We start from the raw sequence: 17,865 nt of genomic DNA, 5'->3' as shown, positions 1-17,865 counted from the left end.
TTCTAAAACTGTACATACATTTCTTTTATACTTTAGACTATATACAGTGAAATTCATTTATAATTTTTTTTTTTTTTTTTTTTATAATTCAAAAAGTAAAAAAAGAAGCAGGAATGAACTATTTACATATCCTATATTGGATATTAACATCCAATAGTGTAAATCGCGGCAGCAGCTTCAAGTTGGTAGTCCAAAGGCATTGTTGTTTATCTTTACTTCCGGGGTTTTTCCCACCGGAGCCTCACTTTCGATTTCAAAATGGCGGCTGCGTGAAATCAGCGTATTCTCATACTTTATTTTCAGTTTTGGAATATGTATCCTCTCCCCAAATTTGTCAATAATAAAACACAATAAAAATTATTTAAAGAAAAGGCTTATATTGACCTTTTAAAATTTGTTTACATCTACCTTGTAAATATATATATATTTTTTATTAAAAAGGTTACAATTACAACAACAATTCAAGTGTAATCTTTCTTTGTAAAAACTAAAGTATACATTTTATCATACATATTTCAAAGTTAAGGATTCATTACTTTGAATATAGACTACATTGACAAAACATACTATATTTAACATATTAGCAAAAATTGGCCAACAAAAGCTTATTTGAAGTGGCAGATATTTTACAGTAAAAATGTGTAATCTATCCAAAACTAATCAACGAAATGTTGTCTTTCATATGTCTGTAACATAGGTCTTTCATTTTTATTATAAGGAATATAAATGTTAATTTGCAGTTTAATACGTTGCTTATACAAATACATTTTATTTCAACATATTTCAGTCGATTTTTACTCATCTCAGTATAGCAATACAGTTTGCTAAAAGCGGATCATTCATTCACACACAGAAACGCAATTCAAATTTAAACCGTCTTTTTGCGAGTTGTGGTAAACAGCGCATCTCTGCCGTTCATTCATTCACACAGAAACGCGATTCACTTGAGAATGAAAAAAACTTACTACAGTATTCCATCCGTTGCTCCTCGAAATACCAGCACTTCTGAGTTACATTTTCCATTATTATTATTCCTCACAGCGCTGCGAGACAGTGTAAACAAGTACAATGATCTGAATAAACTTGATGTGTTTTCTCGAGCTGATATGTGGGCGTTCACAGTTTGCATGGATCGTCTCAGTCATTTGCGTTTGAATAGCGCGCGCTCTCCGTGGGCGGGGCAGATTACAACATAATGAGCTGAGATGAGAACGACTGAAATCTCTCTCTTTTCATAAAGATTACATAAACAGAGAATATTTTTTTATAATAAAAGAAGAGAATTCAAGCTTCATGCCTGTGTGTCTGTATGCCTGTTTGACTGAGTATTTGCTGAGTTATGGTTCATTTTCGGACGCGTTTCAGAATGGACTTCACTGGCAGAGAGAAGGCAGAACTCGCATCATGTTTATTTTTCTTTATTTGGCGAAAAGCACAACACTTTGTTTTTATTGTGAGTATACACAAAAATAATACACATTTAACAGGATCAATTGATGTATAACACAAGCACATTTTTTTTTCACTGTTAAGGAATCGCCGCGATAGCCGACCTCAGGGGGTTAAAAGAACCCCAAACCTTTGAACAATAGTGTACACACACACACACACACACACACACGTGTGTGTTTTTTATTTTTATTTTATTTTATTGAAATACAACATATCATGGCTATATGTTGTCTGTGTTGTTGGAAAAGCTTAGTTACAATAGTTGACATGCAATACTATGGAAGGACATATCACTAACAGACACTGCAATGGATTGTCGTTTTTATGCCTTCTACATAGTTTTAATTATATCTTTTAAATTATATTAGAATACAGTTGTAAATGCAACTAAAGCAAGACTAATGTGTTTGTCAAACTAGAAAAAATAGAGAGAGAAAACAAACAGACAAACAATCTTTCCACTTATCTTGTTGTTTTCAACATCTTGTTGCCGACCTGACCGGCAGTCTCAACTGTACCTTTTGGACACAGGCCATCACACTTCTTACATTTCCAAACTCCACCCTCATCCACCTCATAGGTGCCAGGGCTGCATGTTCTCACACATGCCCCATGGTCTGTCGCGACATAGTTACCTGAGAAAAACATCAAACCATCAGTCATTCCAGAGTCGTTAACCACAACCAACCAGCAACACAATCCTAATGCGTCAAATCATTCTGTCATAGTTATCCTGCTTTCTGAGATGTTATTCAGAAACCAGAGTTTGAGTTGCAGGCTCACGATCCACACCAGAGTGATTCTCTTTACCTGGATTGTGTTGTTTAGATTTTAACCCTGAATACCTAAAACATTAATCTCCAGAATGCAAGAATTCAAGACCTAACAGCTTTGAATTTGCATGAAAGATATAATTAGAATCTGATTGTGTGTTTCAAGTGAAAAAAAAAAAGAATAAATAAATAGCAGGTTTCGAAGATTGGTGTCTCAGCCTGGCCTTACGTGGGCATTTCTTGACACAAGTTGCCCCAAAGCTGTACTTCCCGTCGGGGTTGAGAGCGAGCTGGTGGGTGTTAGGGTCGTAAAGCATGAGCGGTGGACATGCGTCCTTGCATGTCCCTTCATCCTGGAAGTCCTTACAGGCCTGCAGAAAACAAACAGCATTTCCCATGAGGCAACTAGTCCGAAATCATCTTCATTGCCCTTGAGGTTACATTTACTGCAGCTGTGCACTTCATTGGTAATGAATGTTTCACTGTAACAAATGTTTCCAGCCGCTAGATAACTTCTAAAAGGTTTTTTGTCAAACCTTTTTTTCAAAGGCTTATATGCTATATAGTACACTATAGTGCAAAAGTTTCTAACAAAAAATGAATATTTTGATTATTCAGCAAGGATGCTTTTTATCAAAAGTGATAGTAACAAGATTTAAATGTTACAAAATATGTGGTTACACTATATTTTACAGTATGTGTACTATAGTGTACTGGCAGTGTACTTCCCCAAAAAAAGTACTGGTAATTTAAGGTAACTACATGGGTTAAGGTTAGGTTTAGGGGAAGGTTCAAGGTTAGAACCTAAACCCAGTTATAGTTATTGCTATAAGAAGTACATAGTATGTACATGCGAAACAGGATTGTACCAAAGATTTCTATAGATTTCTATTTTAAAAAAAATGCTGCTCCTTTAAATATCTATTCATCAAAAATATCACGGTTTCAAAAAAAAAAATATAGCAGCAGTATAGCAACTGTTTTCAACATTGAAAATAACAAGAAATGTTTCTTGAGCAGCAAATCATATTTGAATGACTTCTGAAGGATCATGTGACACTGAAGACTGAAGAAATGATGCCGAAAAGTCAGCTTTGATCACAGGAATAAAATGCATTTTATTATATATTCAAATAGAAAACAGTTATTTTAGTTTTTATTAACACATTCAAGTGGCTGTGAATTTCTCACATGTTGAGTCATACTGCTATTGTTATTCACACTAGTTCAGTTCATAAATACCTAACCTAATTAACTAACTGTATTTACGCTCACATATAGCATACAGTATGTGGTAAATGATAAATGAGCAAACAATGAATGGTTGGGAAATGAATCTAACGTATCTGCACATGTGTTTCTCACCAGGCAGTCGGTTGGTTTGGGTCCAGTGCAGCCAGCAGCACAATGTTCATTGCAGCAGTCCATAGGTGTGAGTCCCTTACACCTGCCCGAGCACTGCTCCGCACAGATCACCTTAGTCTCTAGATTCAGAGAGAGAAGAAACTTCAGAGATGCTAACAGACAAGTAGGGGTCAAGTAGTGTTCTTCGGCAGTCGTGAAATATAAGTCAAAGATCAACTAAACAAACTAAAGAGGAGCATAAAAAAAAAAAAAAAACTACTCAGAAATCCTTACAGAAATCCAAAAACTGTCAATTCACTGTATTTTGCAGTGGTATTGTGCATTACTAACCAGTACAGCATGAAACAAGATAACCCAAGTTCAAAGGAGAACTCCGGTCAATTTTAACATTGAGCTAATTTTTTTGTAAATTTGGAGTGCTGTCAATACAGAGAACAATGACAAAAGCCTCTTTTAGCCTCTTAACATCCTTGATGTGTCATTACAAGTGCCCAGCCATGTGAGTGATTCCTTCAGAGTGAACGCGGTGAATCTGACTGCAGTAGATGTCAAAGATATGAATAAAAATGAAGTTTATTCAGCCAGCCCATACGGAAATGTAATATATGACATATATGTCCCTATATCGCTAGTGACACCGTCATATATGCTAAATATAAGACAATATATTGCTATCACATATATATACACATATCTCTAGATATATGTTGATATAGGTTTATAACATATACTCATTTTATATGGCAAATGTATATATGTTATAAACCTATATCAACATATATCTAGAGATGTGTAAATATATGTGATAGCAATATATTGTCTTATATTTAGCATCTAAATAATCATATACATCATATTAATATATATCAATATACTTCTTTAATATGGACAATTTATATATGTTTATTATTTATATAATTCACCTTATTCCGCCCCGCCCACTTTTAATACTTCGCGCTTCCGCATTTTGTCATCCGACTTCCGCTAAACTGACACGGCACATCCGGTAGCTATTTCAGTAGTTAGAAGATTGTTTATAGTTAGCCAAAACTTTATAAAAATGACAAATAATGTTAATACCGTAAATGTTTTAAATTGGGAGCACGGAGAAAACTTCGTACGACGATCAGTTGGTCTCACATTGTCTCATCCATCGTCATTGTTAACGTGGCCAGAGGTAACGTTAACCTATGGGAATATTTAACTACGTCCTGTCAGGAGTTGATGGAGCAGCAATGAAAAATTATTTGTAAATAAGAATGAATGAGAATATTTAGGGTTAAGGATAGGAGATTAGGTAATTGGTTAAATATGAATGATTAAATAAGTTGTATAAAATCAGTTGTAAGAAGTGTTTGATGTTTTCAGGAAGCTAGAGACACCTACTGACCTTCATGTAGATACATTTCACCATTTAAATTTCATAAGTAATAAACCAAGATGGTATTCATTTGCAAACTTGACGTGACTTATTCCTTCTAACTAGAAGACTTAATTCATTTAAGTTTTAAGGGGAATCTACAGAGCTCACATTATATTGTTTTATAATAAATGACTGACAGGTAAAATCTGGTCACATTGTAAAGGTTTATAAAAATAACTATTCACAACAGGTAAAATCTGGTCACATTGTAAAGGTTTATAAAAATAACTATTCACAACAGGTAAAATCTGGTCACATTGTAAAGGTTTATAAAAATAACTATTCACAACAGGTAAAATCTGTTTTACAAGATTCACAAGAAGGACAAGTTTCACCTTCCTTTCATAGAGGATATCGGTAATGGTGAAGCCTCTGTCTGCCATTACTTCATTGCCTGGAAGAAGTTATTAAGTGCACGATATTGAAGAAAAATGCGATAACTCATTAAACAATGCAATATTTGATATGCGATACGATAATGCTTAAAGTATATAAAATTAACTTAAATTAGATTTAAAATTATATAACCTACATATGTGTTTCACATTCTTTTTGTAACAAGAAAACATCCCTTCAACTTGTGAAAGTGAACATCAGTGTTTTACTGTATATAAGAAGTGTTATTTTAACATCAGTGTAAACCACGGGGTTCAGGTTATCCTACATTAGGTCTATTTAACAACAGAAACTGAATAATCAAATGTAAAAGTAAAACACTGCTTAGTTTTTCACTGTATGAATTATAGAAACTGATTAAAGCTTATTAAAGCAAAAAAAAAAAAAAATTATGCATATTGCGATATATACATTTGCGATATTTTGATATATTGTGCTCTACATGTTGTGTTTGGAAACTGCTCTCTGAAACACTTCTCCATGATGTCAAGCCAACGCGAAATCACCTTGCTTACAATGGACTGAGAAACACCAAACCTTTCAGCAAGATCACCCTGCAATAAATTAAAGGGTTAGTTCACCCAAAAATGAAAATTCTGTCAGTAATTACTCACCCTCATGTTGTTCCAACCCCGTAAGACCTTCGTTCATCTTCGGAACACAAATTGAGGGAAAAAAAAAGGAGGAGTGAGACAGCTCTCAGTTTAATAAAAAATATCTTAATTTGTGTTCCGAAGATGAACAAAGGTCTTACGGGGTTGGAACAACATGAGGGTGAGTAATTACTTACAGAATTTTCATTTTTGGGTGAACTAACCCTTTAAGACGCCGCTTCATCAGAGTCATCAGGAGCTGATCCCAAGTGTGTAGCTGAAAGCTGTTGGTGTATGAACTGGTAAGGTGCTCGGCAACTGAATGGAACGCATCCAATGTCGACCCTGTGTAGAAATGACAAAGGTGGTCTTTCTCATCAGAGTTTTGTACTATGGCACTGGCTCAACACATTGTGCTCCCATTTCAGATGTAGGTGGCTTCAGGTTGAGTTGAGATTTTGGAGCGTAGTTGTGGTCAGAGACAGATGGATCCTCCCATTGTGTTTCTGCATCACAGGTCTGGGGCATGTGGCTGTGATCATCCTCACAGTTGTCCACTGCAACACTGACGCTCATTGATGTTCTATGGAAGTAACCATAAACATTTTGACATTAGTACTTAAAATAGATCATGATAATTAATTTATGATGGCACTCATACTTAGAACAGTGTGAAAAGGAGAGATGCATTAAAAACGAGACACACAATCTCCTAACTCTACGTAGGTCAATATCAATATCTGAGTGAGAGATGTAGCTAGCTGGCATCCTTACAGGAATAATGTGTGAGCTATTGTAAGACTGTAATGTACCATAATATATTGTACTATCGTGAATATTAATTCATTCTTTATTTCAGACCCTTAGGTCCATATCACAAAGTAAACGAAATATAAGAAATATGACATATAGGTGATATATGTCATATTTTGGTGTAGCCAAACATGACACCTATATGTCATATGTCTTATATTTCGTTTACTTTGTGATATGGACCTAAGGGTCTGAAATAAAGAATGAATTAATATTCACGATAGTACAATATATTATGGTACATTACAGTCTTACAATAGCTCACATTATTCCTGTAAGGATGCCAGCTAGCTACATCTCTCACTCAGATATTGATATTGACCTACGTAGAGTTCGGAGATTGTGTGTCTCGTTTTTAATGCATCTCTCCTTTTCACCAATGGTAATCATGCAAGATTGGTTGTATTTTGTGAAAGGCTCGTTACTAATCTTAAATGTATTCATAGAACGGACTTCATCTAACGTTAGGCTAACAAGCACATAGATAGGTAGCCTAAGTTAGGAAACAACAGTTAGGTAAGTTAGCTTACCTGAATCTGACAACCTGTTCAGCACCCGTCGGGACTTCTTTACCAGAACATCGTAGCCGAGCCTTTACTCTGGGTAAGGGTGTTCGTTCGTCAGTCTGCTCCCCGTCCATAAAATGGTACGAACACACATAAGAGCGCTTGGGTGAGCACTTCAAGTTTAGCGCCTTCCGCCACTGCCTCAGGTGCTCCTCCTCGTCGTCTTGAGGTGGTGGTGGGTGTAAATCATAAAGTACACCACAACATTCCGATCGCTTTACATTGTGTTCGTAACACCGTTGGTTAAATTGTTCTATCCTCTTAATCCAATTGTTATGGCAGCCCCTAACTGAGCATATAATACTTAATATATTTTACCGTTACAACTATAGAATTACGCTAGAAACTAGCGTAGGTCCTTTCAGCCGGAAGTTGAAGTCCCGCTCAGCCGGAAGTAAGATGACAAAATGAGCGTAATGGCGTCGCCCTTGTTGTCATGGAAAATAAGGTGAATACTGTATGTTTTGACCATATATGTCACCGATATGTTTAATTTATGTATGCAAAACTATTTAAACATACATTTTACATGCCTATGGTTTCCTTATTCATTCCTTGTTTTCCTTTTTTGAACAGTTTGAACTTTTATCAAGTCTACACACTCCTAGTCTACACACTTTAAGGCTACACATTCACATTTCATTTCAATTTCTATCCCATTTTCAAATCTTTTATAAATCAAATGTATTATTTAACCACTTCTTAACCTGGCTCATATAAAAACAAAAACAAATACTGCACAAATTCTATTTGAAAACAAATTTTATTTTTTTCCATCAATAGCCATATATCAATATATGTAAGAAAGTACATGCATGCACTACATATGCAGATGCATACAGATTACAGAATAATATACAGTTTTGTTTGTCTTCAAAAAAATCCTTAATTTAAACGCATTTCTCTTAACTTATGCAGCTATGTAAACCTGGGTTCTCCACTAGCATTCAAAGAAAACAAACTTTTGGTGCTTTTAACAAAGCTTGGCAGAGCTGCAAAATTTTATGTCACTGATGCCAGACCAAAAAAAAGACCAAAATTAAATGGTTACTTCATAATAGTTAAGAAAATTCTAAATGTAATCACATCTGTGCTGTTCTAAAGGCATGTACAAACATTTGTGTTCAATTGCTGAGGCATGTACAGCAGTAAGGTGAGACAGCACCTTCTCAACTGGATGAAAGTGTAGAGGATTTTGAACACAAGCAGAAAAGCTGTGCTTCCCCTCCTCAAAAAAGCGACCAATAGCATAACAAGTACTGCCGTTTCCTACATCTGTCACCATGAACGTTTTCACTGAGAAGTATGTGTTGTCAGTTTTTAAACGAACTACAGATGAATTTCTCTTCTTTGAACGGTGGTATGCCTGGGAGTGAACGATCGCACCATTGACAAACACTCGATCATAATAGTCTACAACCTGCTTCTCTACCCTATCACCAACACTATGCAAAGCAATGTAGTCATCATGTGCCATCATTTTTTTCTTGGGTGGTCCAAAAGCTGTAACTCCCAAACACCTCACTGCATGCTTTCGCTCTTGTTTTCCACTCAATAACTGCCCAAGAACAGCACTACACTCTGATGAGGGATTTTTCAGTGTTTGACTGGCATACAGTGGAAGTGCTTTTTTCATCCAGAAAACTTTACATATTTGGATGGGCACAGACTGGGTGCTTTTCACCATTTCGATCAAGTCCATGTTATAGGCCTCAAATTGAAAGGCAGAATGGGCCCATAATGGCCCCCAATTCTGGACACTTCTAGAGAGATGAAGGCAGAGGTGAACATTGTAGCTGACATTGCCTATACCATAAAGCTGATGAAACTGATGAAGAAGGTCCTGTGCTTCTAAAAGCTGCTGAGACGAAATCGATGTGGTTAGCAGCAACGCTATGCCACTAAAGTAGCCACATCAGCCATTCATGGGCTTTCCAGTAACGTCTTTCTTTTATGGATCGAGGTGTTCTGGAGACATTACTTGGGGGCTTTATTTTTAACAGTAGTTTGTCAATTTGTGGTATGGACCTGCCTAAGTACCAAGGAGATTGGTGGTTTTCTGAGTCACACCATAGCGAAGTGATAGATCTTGTAACTCCAAGGAGGACACTGTGCATGTAATCAGGGACACATCCCTGGATTTGATTATATCAAATCCAGGTAAAAGAGACAACACCGACAGCCCTTTCACACCTGCTGAAGGTGAGCCTGTCTCAACAGCTCTCGTAACTAGCTCCAAAGTCTGACTTTGACATCTAAGTTCTATATTTTCCTCAAATGGGTAAACCCTGGCCTTTCCCCGACCACGTTCGACAACTGTTCCCTTCTGAAGACAAAAAGAGCATCCAAACTCCCCATTGAACTGCTTAAAGTTCTGTAGGAGTGGACGGGCAACGGAATCACTTACACGTATTAAAGCATATACTTTGCTGGTACCATGTACACCATCAGATGTAACCCAATCAAAGCCACGCTCATGTAGATCCGTACACTCATTAACAAATGGCTCAAGATACATGTTCATCAGGGGCTTTTTAGCTCCAAACCACAATGCTGTTAACATAATATGGTCAGATCTCAGATCGGGAGGTAGGTAATTTAAAGTGCACAACAGGGGCCATATGGACTGTGAAGAGGATTTGAATAAAGGTACACCATCACAACTAAAGGTGGTTGAAAAGTTGGGGCAATCATTTAAAGTTGTGAAGATTTGCAAGGTCTTTTTATAGAGCACACCATCACATACATCACCCAAGTGTCCATTTACGTCATCCTTATTATTGACGGTCAACTGCGAAAACTTGTGTTGTTCAATGATATTTCGTAGTTGTGCTTCTAGAGGGAGAACAATAAAAAAGTTGCCCGATTTCACGTGCTCCTTTGCATCAACTTGTTTGCCGCAAATTCTGCAACCTACTTTTTCATCTTTTGTTTCCATTAAGACATTACAATCTGAACAGAAATGCTTGATAAGAATATAGTCCTTATAATCAGTCATGTTTTTGTAGAAGTGATGTTTAGTAGCTGACACTGAGTGTTTACCGCTGATAGCATTTATGACTTGAAGCATGTCTTCTAGTGTCATGGCGGACAAACGACAGAAGCAATAGTGCAAGTAAACTCAGTTTATTGGTAAAGATGAAAGTGAAGATCCGGTGATGAGTGAGTAGCTGGTAACACAAGGACTGGATGGTCAGCGAGATGTCCGTGGTGAAGTGCTGAAACCGTGAAACCCAGGTGAAGACGAAATCCGAAGAACGAGGAACAGGAACGGGAACATGAAACAGGAACGTCGACAAACTGGGATCACACACGGGAGACATCAACCAACGATCTGACAATGAGAGAAAAGTGCGGTGAGGCTTTATAGGTGGTTGAATGAGCTGCAGCTGGAGTGTTGAATGAGATCAGCTGGATCGCTGATCATCCGGAACGAGTGCCACGCCCACTCACACACAGACACACACAGAACAACAGTTACACGAGACAAGAAGGAAACAATGAATTTATGAACCGTGACATCTAGTGCTTCATCGGTCAAACCATGTTTTAATTTTAGAGCTAGGAGGAGCAACTCATGCTCTTTTCTTTTTTGTTCATGTAGTGCTTTCTCACTGTATTCTGACACTGTCCATAAAGGAGATACATGGCTTTCATTGCTGGGCGTTTTCTCCATAATTTCATTCTCTGTAGTGCCATGTTGAATGTCATCACTGCCATCACTTGATTCTTTTTGGTAGTCAGCTGTTTTCTGTTTCTCATGGAAGAGTACCTGTACAAAAGGAATTTAAAAACATCAGTTAAAACCTGAAAGGATAACAGAAAATGTAATGTTTGTATGGCACCGTATCCTTACCTGCACATTGACTTCCACTTTATTGTGTAGGATGCTTGATCCATGAGGTGTAGTTGAATCCTTTGCAACTTCTTGCTGAAAGTTAAAGTCAACAATTTAACAAATCAATTCTCAAACAAAATACAAGTCGTCCTGCCATGATACTACACATAAGGCAGGGCTCCAAACTAACTTATTAAAAGCACTGTAGCCCTTACTAAAAATGTTTAGGAGCACAAGCAGAACATTTAGGGGCACACCTTAAATCAACCTGCAACAGTTTTTCATATTTAAAATATTAAAAGACATTACAATGTGCAGTTTTATTTCAAATTCCCAGGGCTCCAGACTAACACTAACAACTCAGTTTTACACAAAGTATTTGGTAGCACTGGGGGCTGACGATAAAGTACTGTGCTTGAGTTGTAGATACAATTAACTTTATCATCATTCATAATGTCTTAATATTAATTCAAATCAAAATGATTAAAAATTGTAATTAGGGAGTGGAAATAACTAATAACCGCTCCTCTGTAGCCAGTGTTACAACAGTAATTTACTGTATTTTTATTTTTAAATAAGTGAGTTTTCCTACATCTTGAAACTTTTTGTTTTATAAATAGGAACTATCTTTAAAGGATGAACAAATAATGTTTTGGTCATACATTTAAATATGGTAATATTAAGAGTTTTGAAGTGCTGGAAAATATGTCTTGTACTTGTAAGTGTTTGACTATTTCTGCAACAATACCATGGTTACAGTTAGTGTTACTACAGTAAATCCATGGTTCATTCATGGTACACGTTTATCCTGGTTTACATGTCAGCGCTGTTTGATTTGATACATTTTATAACAGAACTCTGCGCCGAATCTGAATGCTCCTCACTAGCAGCGATATTAATTCTGTGGCAAATTCAATCTATTTCTTCAGTGAATCTCATTGCACTGTGTTGTAACGGTGTCGCGTTATTGAAACCGGCTCAAGACTCAAGTAGCTTGCAGTGGTGCGCTATCTATTATTGGTCCGAATTGATCATTGGTCCATGATGCACAAATGAATAGCGCAGTTTTAATTTTGTTTGTTGATATTGGGAAAAGTTGTGGTCGTGCTAGCACCTCCTTAAAAATTTGGTCACATCGGCAGGAATGGTGGAAACATGCGATAATTTGGTCGCAGTCTGGAGCCGTGACATAAGTTATGAAAATCAACAGTTTTTTCAACAGTACTTTAAAAAAAAATTTTTTTGTATACTCATGCATACACAAAACATGTACCATATGTATAACGTTTAAGGATCCATCAGGTGCAATGTGTTGAACCAGATCATCTTGTCTGTCATCAACTTCTGCAAAAACCTGAAAAGATAGTTTTTAATATGTTTTAAAAGATAGCGGAGTTTTGATAATATAACTGATTATTTGTGGTTTTTGGCAAAGAACCACATCACTTCACATTGACAGGCTAGATACACTTCCTTCACAGTGCAGCATTAACATTCTCAAAAAGTGTGTGGTCAAATGTTAATTAAAATTTTTAGTTTTACACCATTTTAACACATTGTGTCGTCATACACAATGTGTGTCACTTTGTGTTAATTGTGCATTGAAATTAATAATAGGGACAACACAAGTTGAGTTTAAAGTAGGGCTGGTCCGAATACCATTTTTTGAGCTTCGAAGCTTCGGCAGTAATAAACTTTGAATATTCTAAGCTTAGGAGAGAGGGGGCTGGACATATTCTTCTCTCTAAAAAATCTCTATGAATTTTTCTTGTCTTTTTGAATTTTTATTATTTCGAGAACCGTTCATCCAATCGACTTCATAAGGGAGTACAGTGTTGCATTTAGTGCAAGATAGACACACCAGACGCAACACGTTCTGAATGAATAAACTAGAACAGCGCGAGCGGGAAGAGGGGCATCTCACGCGGGAAGGGTTTAGATGCTCCGAGAACGGACACGCGAGACGCAACGTGTTCAGAATTAATAAACTACAGAACAGCGCGAGCAGGAAGCCGCGCGCTTCGCAGGCAGGGCTTCCTATATGCCCCAAGAACGGACACTGCAATAATGATATAAAACATCAACGGTTCTCTATAAAACATGCGTTTTATATCACTAGTGTGCGTTCTCACCGCCCTGCCCGCGGTGAGGCGCGCCGCTTCTCCTTTGTGCTGTTAACTGTGGCCCGCCCCATACAAAAATGTAATATATGGCCATATATGTACTTATATTTTAAATAGCATGACATATATCTATACATATATTTGACTTATCTGAGAACACAATATATGACTGCAACATATATCTATACATATATTTGACTTATCTGAGAACACAATATATGACTGCAACATATATCTATACATATATTTGACTTATCTGAGAACACAATATATGACTGCAACATATATCTATACTGTAGGGGTGGTGGTGGCGCAATGGATAAGACACATGCCTTTGGTGTGAGAGACCCGGGTTCGAATCCACTGTGAGACACCAATGTGTCCCTGAGCAAGACACTTAACCCCTAGTTGCTCCAGAGGCGTGCGACCTCTGACATATATAGCAATTGTAAGTCGCTTTGTATAAAGGCGTCAGCTAAATGAATAAATGTAAATGTAAATGTAAATCTATACATATATTTGACTTATCTGAGAACACAATATATGCCTGCAACATATATGAACATTTATGTGTCCAAACATGTGAAGAAAATATTTGAGTTCATCCATATATGATACCATATATCTGCATATATTACAGTATAGTATTGGTTTCTCGCATATATGGACAACATTAATTATAAATATGTGACATACATATTTGTTTTCCACATATTTAATAAATGTATGTAAACATACACTGTAACCCTTTACTGTAAATTTACAACGAATTTCTTACAGAATTGTACTGTATTTCCATAATACAGTATTAAACTGTATCTTTTACAGAACAGCTGTAAATATACAGCACATTTCTGTTTTCGTCCTGATAAATTCGTTATATAGGATCATACCATCATACTGACTGAAAAGGCATTGCATTGTGGGATTGATTTCTTTCGCGCTCAATTCAGTTCAAATGTGACGCGTCATGCGAGCAGACAGTAACGTTAGGCAGCTCGTCAGCGGGATTCAACTGAACAAATAATCATTCCTGTTATCAAGATAAACAATGTCTGCGAATCTGTGAGCAATTTTAAAGCTTTTTTGAGGTTCGGTTCGTGTTTCAAACATTAGTTGCCTGTGACGCAGCTGGACGACGTTAAAGGTAGCAGCTACCTGAGGAAGGATGGAAGAATTTGTCATTGAATAATCTGCGCGTGACGATAAGTGGGATTTAGAGTTTGAGAACATGGAGAATTGTTCAACTGAGTGATACGGTAAGCCAATATATAAGTTATTATTTATCTTTTTTTGCGTTCGCATTTCTACATTGTTTTCACGTAACGTTATTTGGTTTGATTTTGCGAACGCGGTTTACTACCGTGGCCGCGCAAGCAATTCACTGACTCTGTTCACCTGTTTACCAAGTAACGTTAACTTCGACATTTCATATAATAGGCAACCTTTACCATGCTATTTGCATGACGTGCATTTGATATATATTTTTTTCGTTTTAGGCTTTGTAATCTGATGGCCATTGTTAATGTAAGTGCTTTTAAGTAGTGTTACAGTTATAGTCTATGTGGTAAAAAAAATGCTGTCAAATTCTGTCAGGTCTGTGATCGTGCTTTTGAATCGTTGTCAGAATTTTGCTAGCACATGAAAATCCATGTTCCTAATGCTGTTTTCAAATGTAGTGGTCCTATTCCTGATTGCCATCCCATGGTCCTACAACTACTCCCTAATTCAAAGAAGTTAGACGGTGTTATCCTTCAAGCAGATAAGTAGAGATTATTAAGCAAATCTCATTAATTTGTAATATGTTTTATGTTTTGGTTCTGTTGATCAAGGTTGTACTGTCCTTTTTAAAAATTGTTTCAGGAATTTGCGTCGCTGATGTCCAGCAATCTACATTCCCACATGGAAAGAACCTATATAAACATATATGTTTTAATATATGTTTTGATATATGTTTTTAATATATGTGACATATATAAAATTGGCCGTTTTCCTATATTATATGTACATATATGCACATATATGCACCTACATGTTCACCTATATATGCTCACCTATATGTTCACATATATATGCACCTATATGTTCACATATATGCACCTATATGTTCACCTATATATGCACCTATATGTTTACCTACTAGCCTATATATTAGTAAAATTATTAAAATCCATAGCTACTAGGCCTACACTGTAAAAAAAAAAAAAATCCCGTATACAAACGGTAAATCTCTGGCAGCAAAGTTTCCAGACGGATTCCGTTAAATTACAGCAAATAACCATTTCACAAAATTACAGGCAAAAACAGTGAAAATACAGAATTGACTTTACAGTCAAAATTTATTAAATTACAGTACATTACTGTTGATAATGGCTTATTAAACCGTGGAAAAACGGATAAATGATGTCAAATTACATTTAAAAAAAACATTTAACTTTCAAGTTAAACTGTAAATTTAGGGTTTTATAAAGTTATTTTATAATAATGCTGTCTATCTACAGTAATTATCTTTTAATATATAGTTTTTCCTGTGTATAATAACTATGAAGTTATGTATAAAAATGCATTAAATACATAAATTCAAATTCAAAGTTTGTATATTTACAGTTAAGGCATTTCCAATTTCACAACTTTGACCAATCTCTAATTAAGTACTTAATAATAGCAAATGTACAGTCAATTTCTGTTAAATTAATTAAACGTATAAGTACAAAATACCTGCACATTTACAGTATTACTCATTAAACAAACACTGAACATCAAGATATGTGAATGATAGGAAATACAATCTTAGTATATAATTTAGAACATGTAAAAATATCTACATTAAAAGGCAATTGCTGTATACCTTTATACTCTAATATAACTTATTTTACACATTTACAATTACATTTTATCCAAAGTGACTTAAAAATTAAGAGAACAATAGAAGCAACAAGTGCAGTGACAAGTCCCAGTTAGTGTAGCACAGTACACAAGTTTATTTATTTATTATTAAAACAAAGATTTAGTATTATTGGGTCAAGTGTTTATGAAAAGATGGATCTTTAGCAGTTTCTTGAAAATGTGTTAAGTTGGGCAGGTCATCCCACCAGCAGGGAACAGTCCAGGTAAAGGTCAGTGAAAGTGGTTTTGTGTCTCTTTGGGATGATGGCACCACAAGGCGCCGTTCACTTGCAGAACACAAGCTTCTGGAGACACATAGATCTGAAGCAGTGAGTTTAGGTCTTGCTGCAGCATCTGGATCAGTTGCAGAGGTTTGACTGATGCTGGAAGGCCTGCCAGGAGAGCATTACAATAGTCCAGTCTGGATAGAACAAGAGCTTAGACAAGGAGTTGTGTGACTCCGACAGGAAGGGCCGGATCTTTCTGGTGTTGTATAAGGCAAATCAGCAGGATCGCATGGTTTGGCTGAAAGTGAAACCATAAGCAGTTTTGTCTTGGCAAGGTTGAATTGAAGGTGAAGGTCATTCATCCAGCAAGAATTTTCCATCAGGTAGGCTGAGATGCGAGCAGCAACCGTCAGATCCTCTGGCTGGAATGAAAAGTAGAGATATGTGTCATTAAGTGATAGGAAAACCCATGTTTCTAAATGACAGAGCCTAGTTACAATACAAAAAAATAATAATAATAGATGGGTGGAATCTAACACAATCGTGGTCTTACTGAAGCAAAACCAAACCTTGTGCAGCTCCAGTGGCCTCACAAGGATCAAATGAATATTCACATGGGAAAATATAGTATAAAACAAATTAAATTTTCTGCCACTTTTAGTGCAATCATATGGAATCAGAAGACTCGGCCATTACAATATTTTAAATTACTTCTTCCCATACCTTGTTTGCCATGATCATTCTGCTTTCCACTTGACCTGAAATCACAAATATATATATATATATATATTTTTTTTTTTTACAACTCAGTATTACATTTGCATATGTCAGAATATGTTCCACTGGGACAATGCAAAACCTCAACTGACGTGTTGGCAAGCATGCAGCCAGAATATGGAATTTATCATGTGGTGTTCATATTCTAGCCTCATGTGTTTTCCTGTATCAACAATAAGTACAGTATTTGCTGAATTCGTTTTCTTAACGGTCTTGATAACCACATTAACCCTTATGAAAATTAACTATGGTTTAACCAAAAAAAAAAAACCTTGGTAACGTTAGGCCTATTTGTAGTATAACTGTGGTTATTAAAAATGGTAATAAAAATCCGCCAAAAACGTGGTTACTATTTTTTAAGAGAAGAGTTTTCAGCTTCCAGACAGTGTTTAAAAATGTCCCGCCATTTAAGAGATTGATTTACTGACAGATACTATCGCGTATTAACAAAGATTTTATACACAATTAAACGGACTTTATGTAACGTTATAACAAGTCTACGAAAGCTTGTTTTAGGTATTTTTTGAGGTGTGGGTTCAACTGATCTTTCTTAAAACAGATGGAAAATGTAAAGATGCATGCTACATTTTCAGTGTTTTGCCTCCAGCTCATCATTTAAAATGCTAATGTTAG

At 36.2% G+C, this 17,865-nt stretch overlaps 1 protein-coding gene and 1 gene segment (V, D, J or C); both read right to left on the bottom strand.

Moving 5' to 3' along the window:
• The window catches only part of LOC309490516 (Ig kappa chain V-III region MOPC 63-like), a 225,856-nt gene that overhangs the window by 44,644 nt on the left and 163,347 nt on the right, over positions 1-17,865 (bottom strand).
• LOC309490468 (epidermal growth factor receptor-like) overlaps positions 1,403-17,865 on the bottom strand; it is a 129,745-nt gene continuing 113,282 nt past the window's right edge. The window contains exons 13-15 of one of the 2 annotated variants that reach the window (XM_082159658.1): positions 3,591-3,709; positions 2,455-2,596; positions 1,403-2,087 (exon numbers count right to left, since the gene is read on the bottom strand). In XM_082159658.1, the coding sequence (XP_082015784.1) occupies positions 1,915-2,087; positions 2,455-2,596; positions 3,591-3,709 (434 nt within the window). In that variant the 3' untranslated portion in view covers positions 1,403-1,914. Of the gene's footprint in view, positions 2,088-2,454; positions 2,597-3,590; positions 3,710-10,900; positions 11,154-11,237; positions 11,313-17,865 lie in introns of those variants that run through there. The other variant, XM_082159659.1, reaches the window with a different exon arrangement.

The sequence above is a fragment of the Leuciscus leuciscus genome, assembly GCF_965113295.1.
Source record: "Leuciscus leuciscus genome assembly, chromosome: 25".
NCBI classification, from domain to species: Eukaryota; Metazoa; Chordata; class Actinopteri; order Cypriniformes; family Leuciscidae; genus Leuciscus; species Leuciscus leuciscus.
Note: the sequence above shows the minus strand (reverse complement) of the source record. Positions and strands in the feature narration are given on the sequence as shown.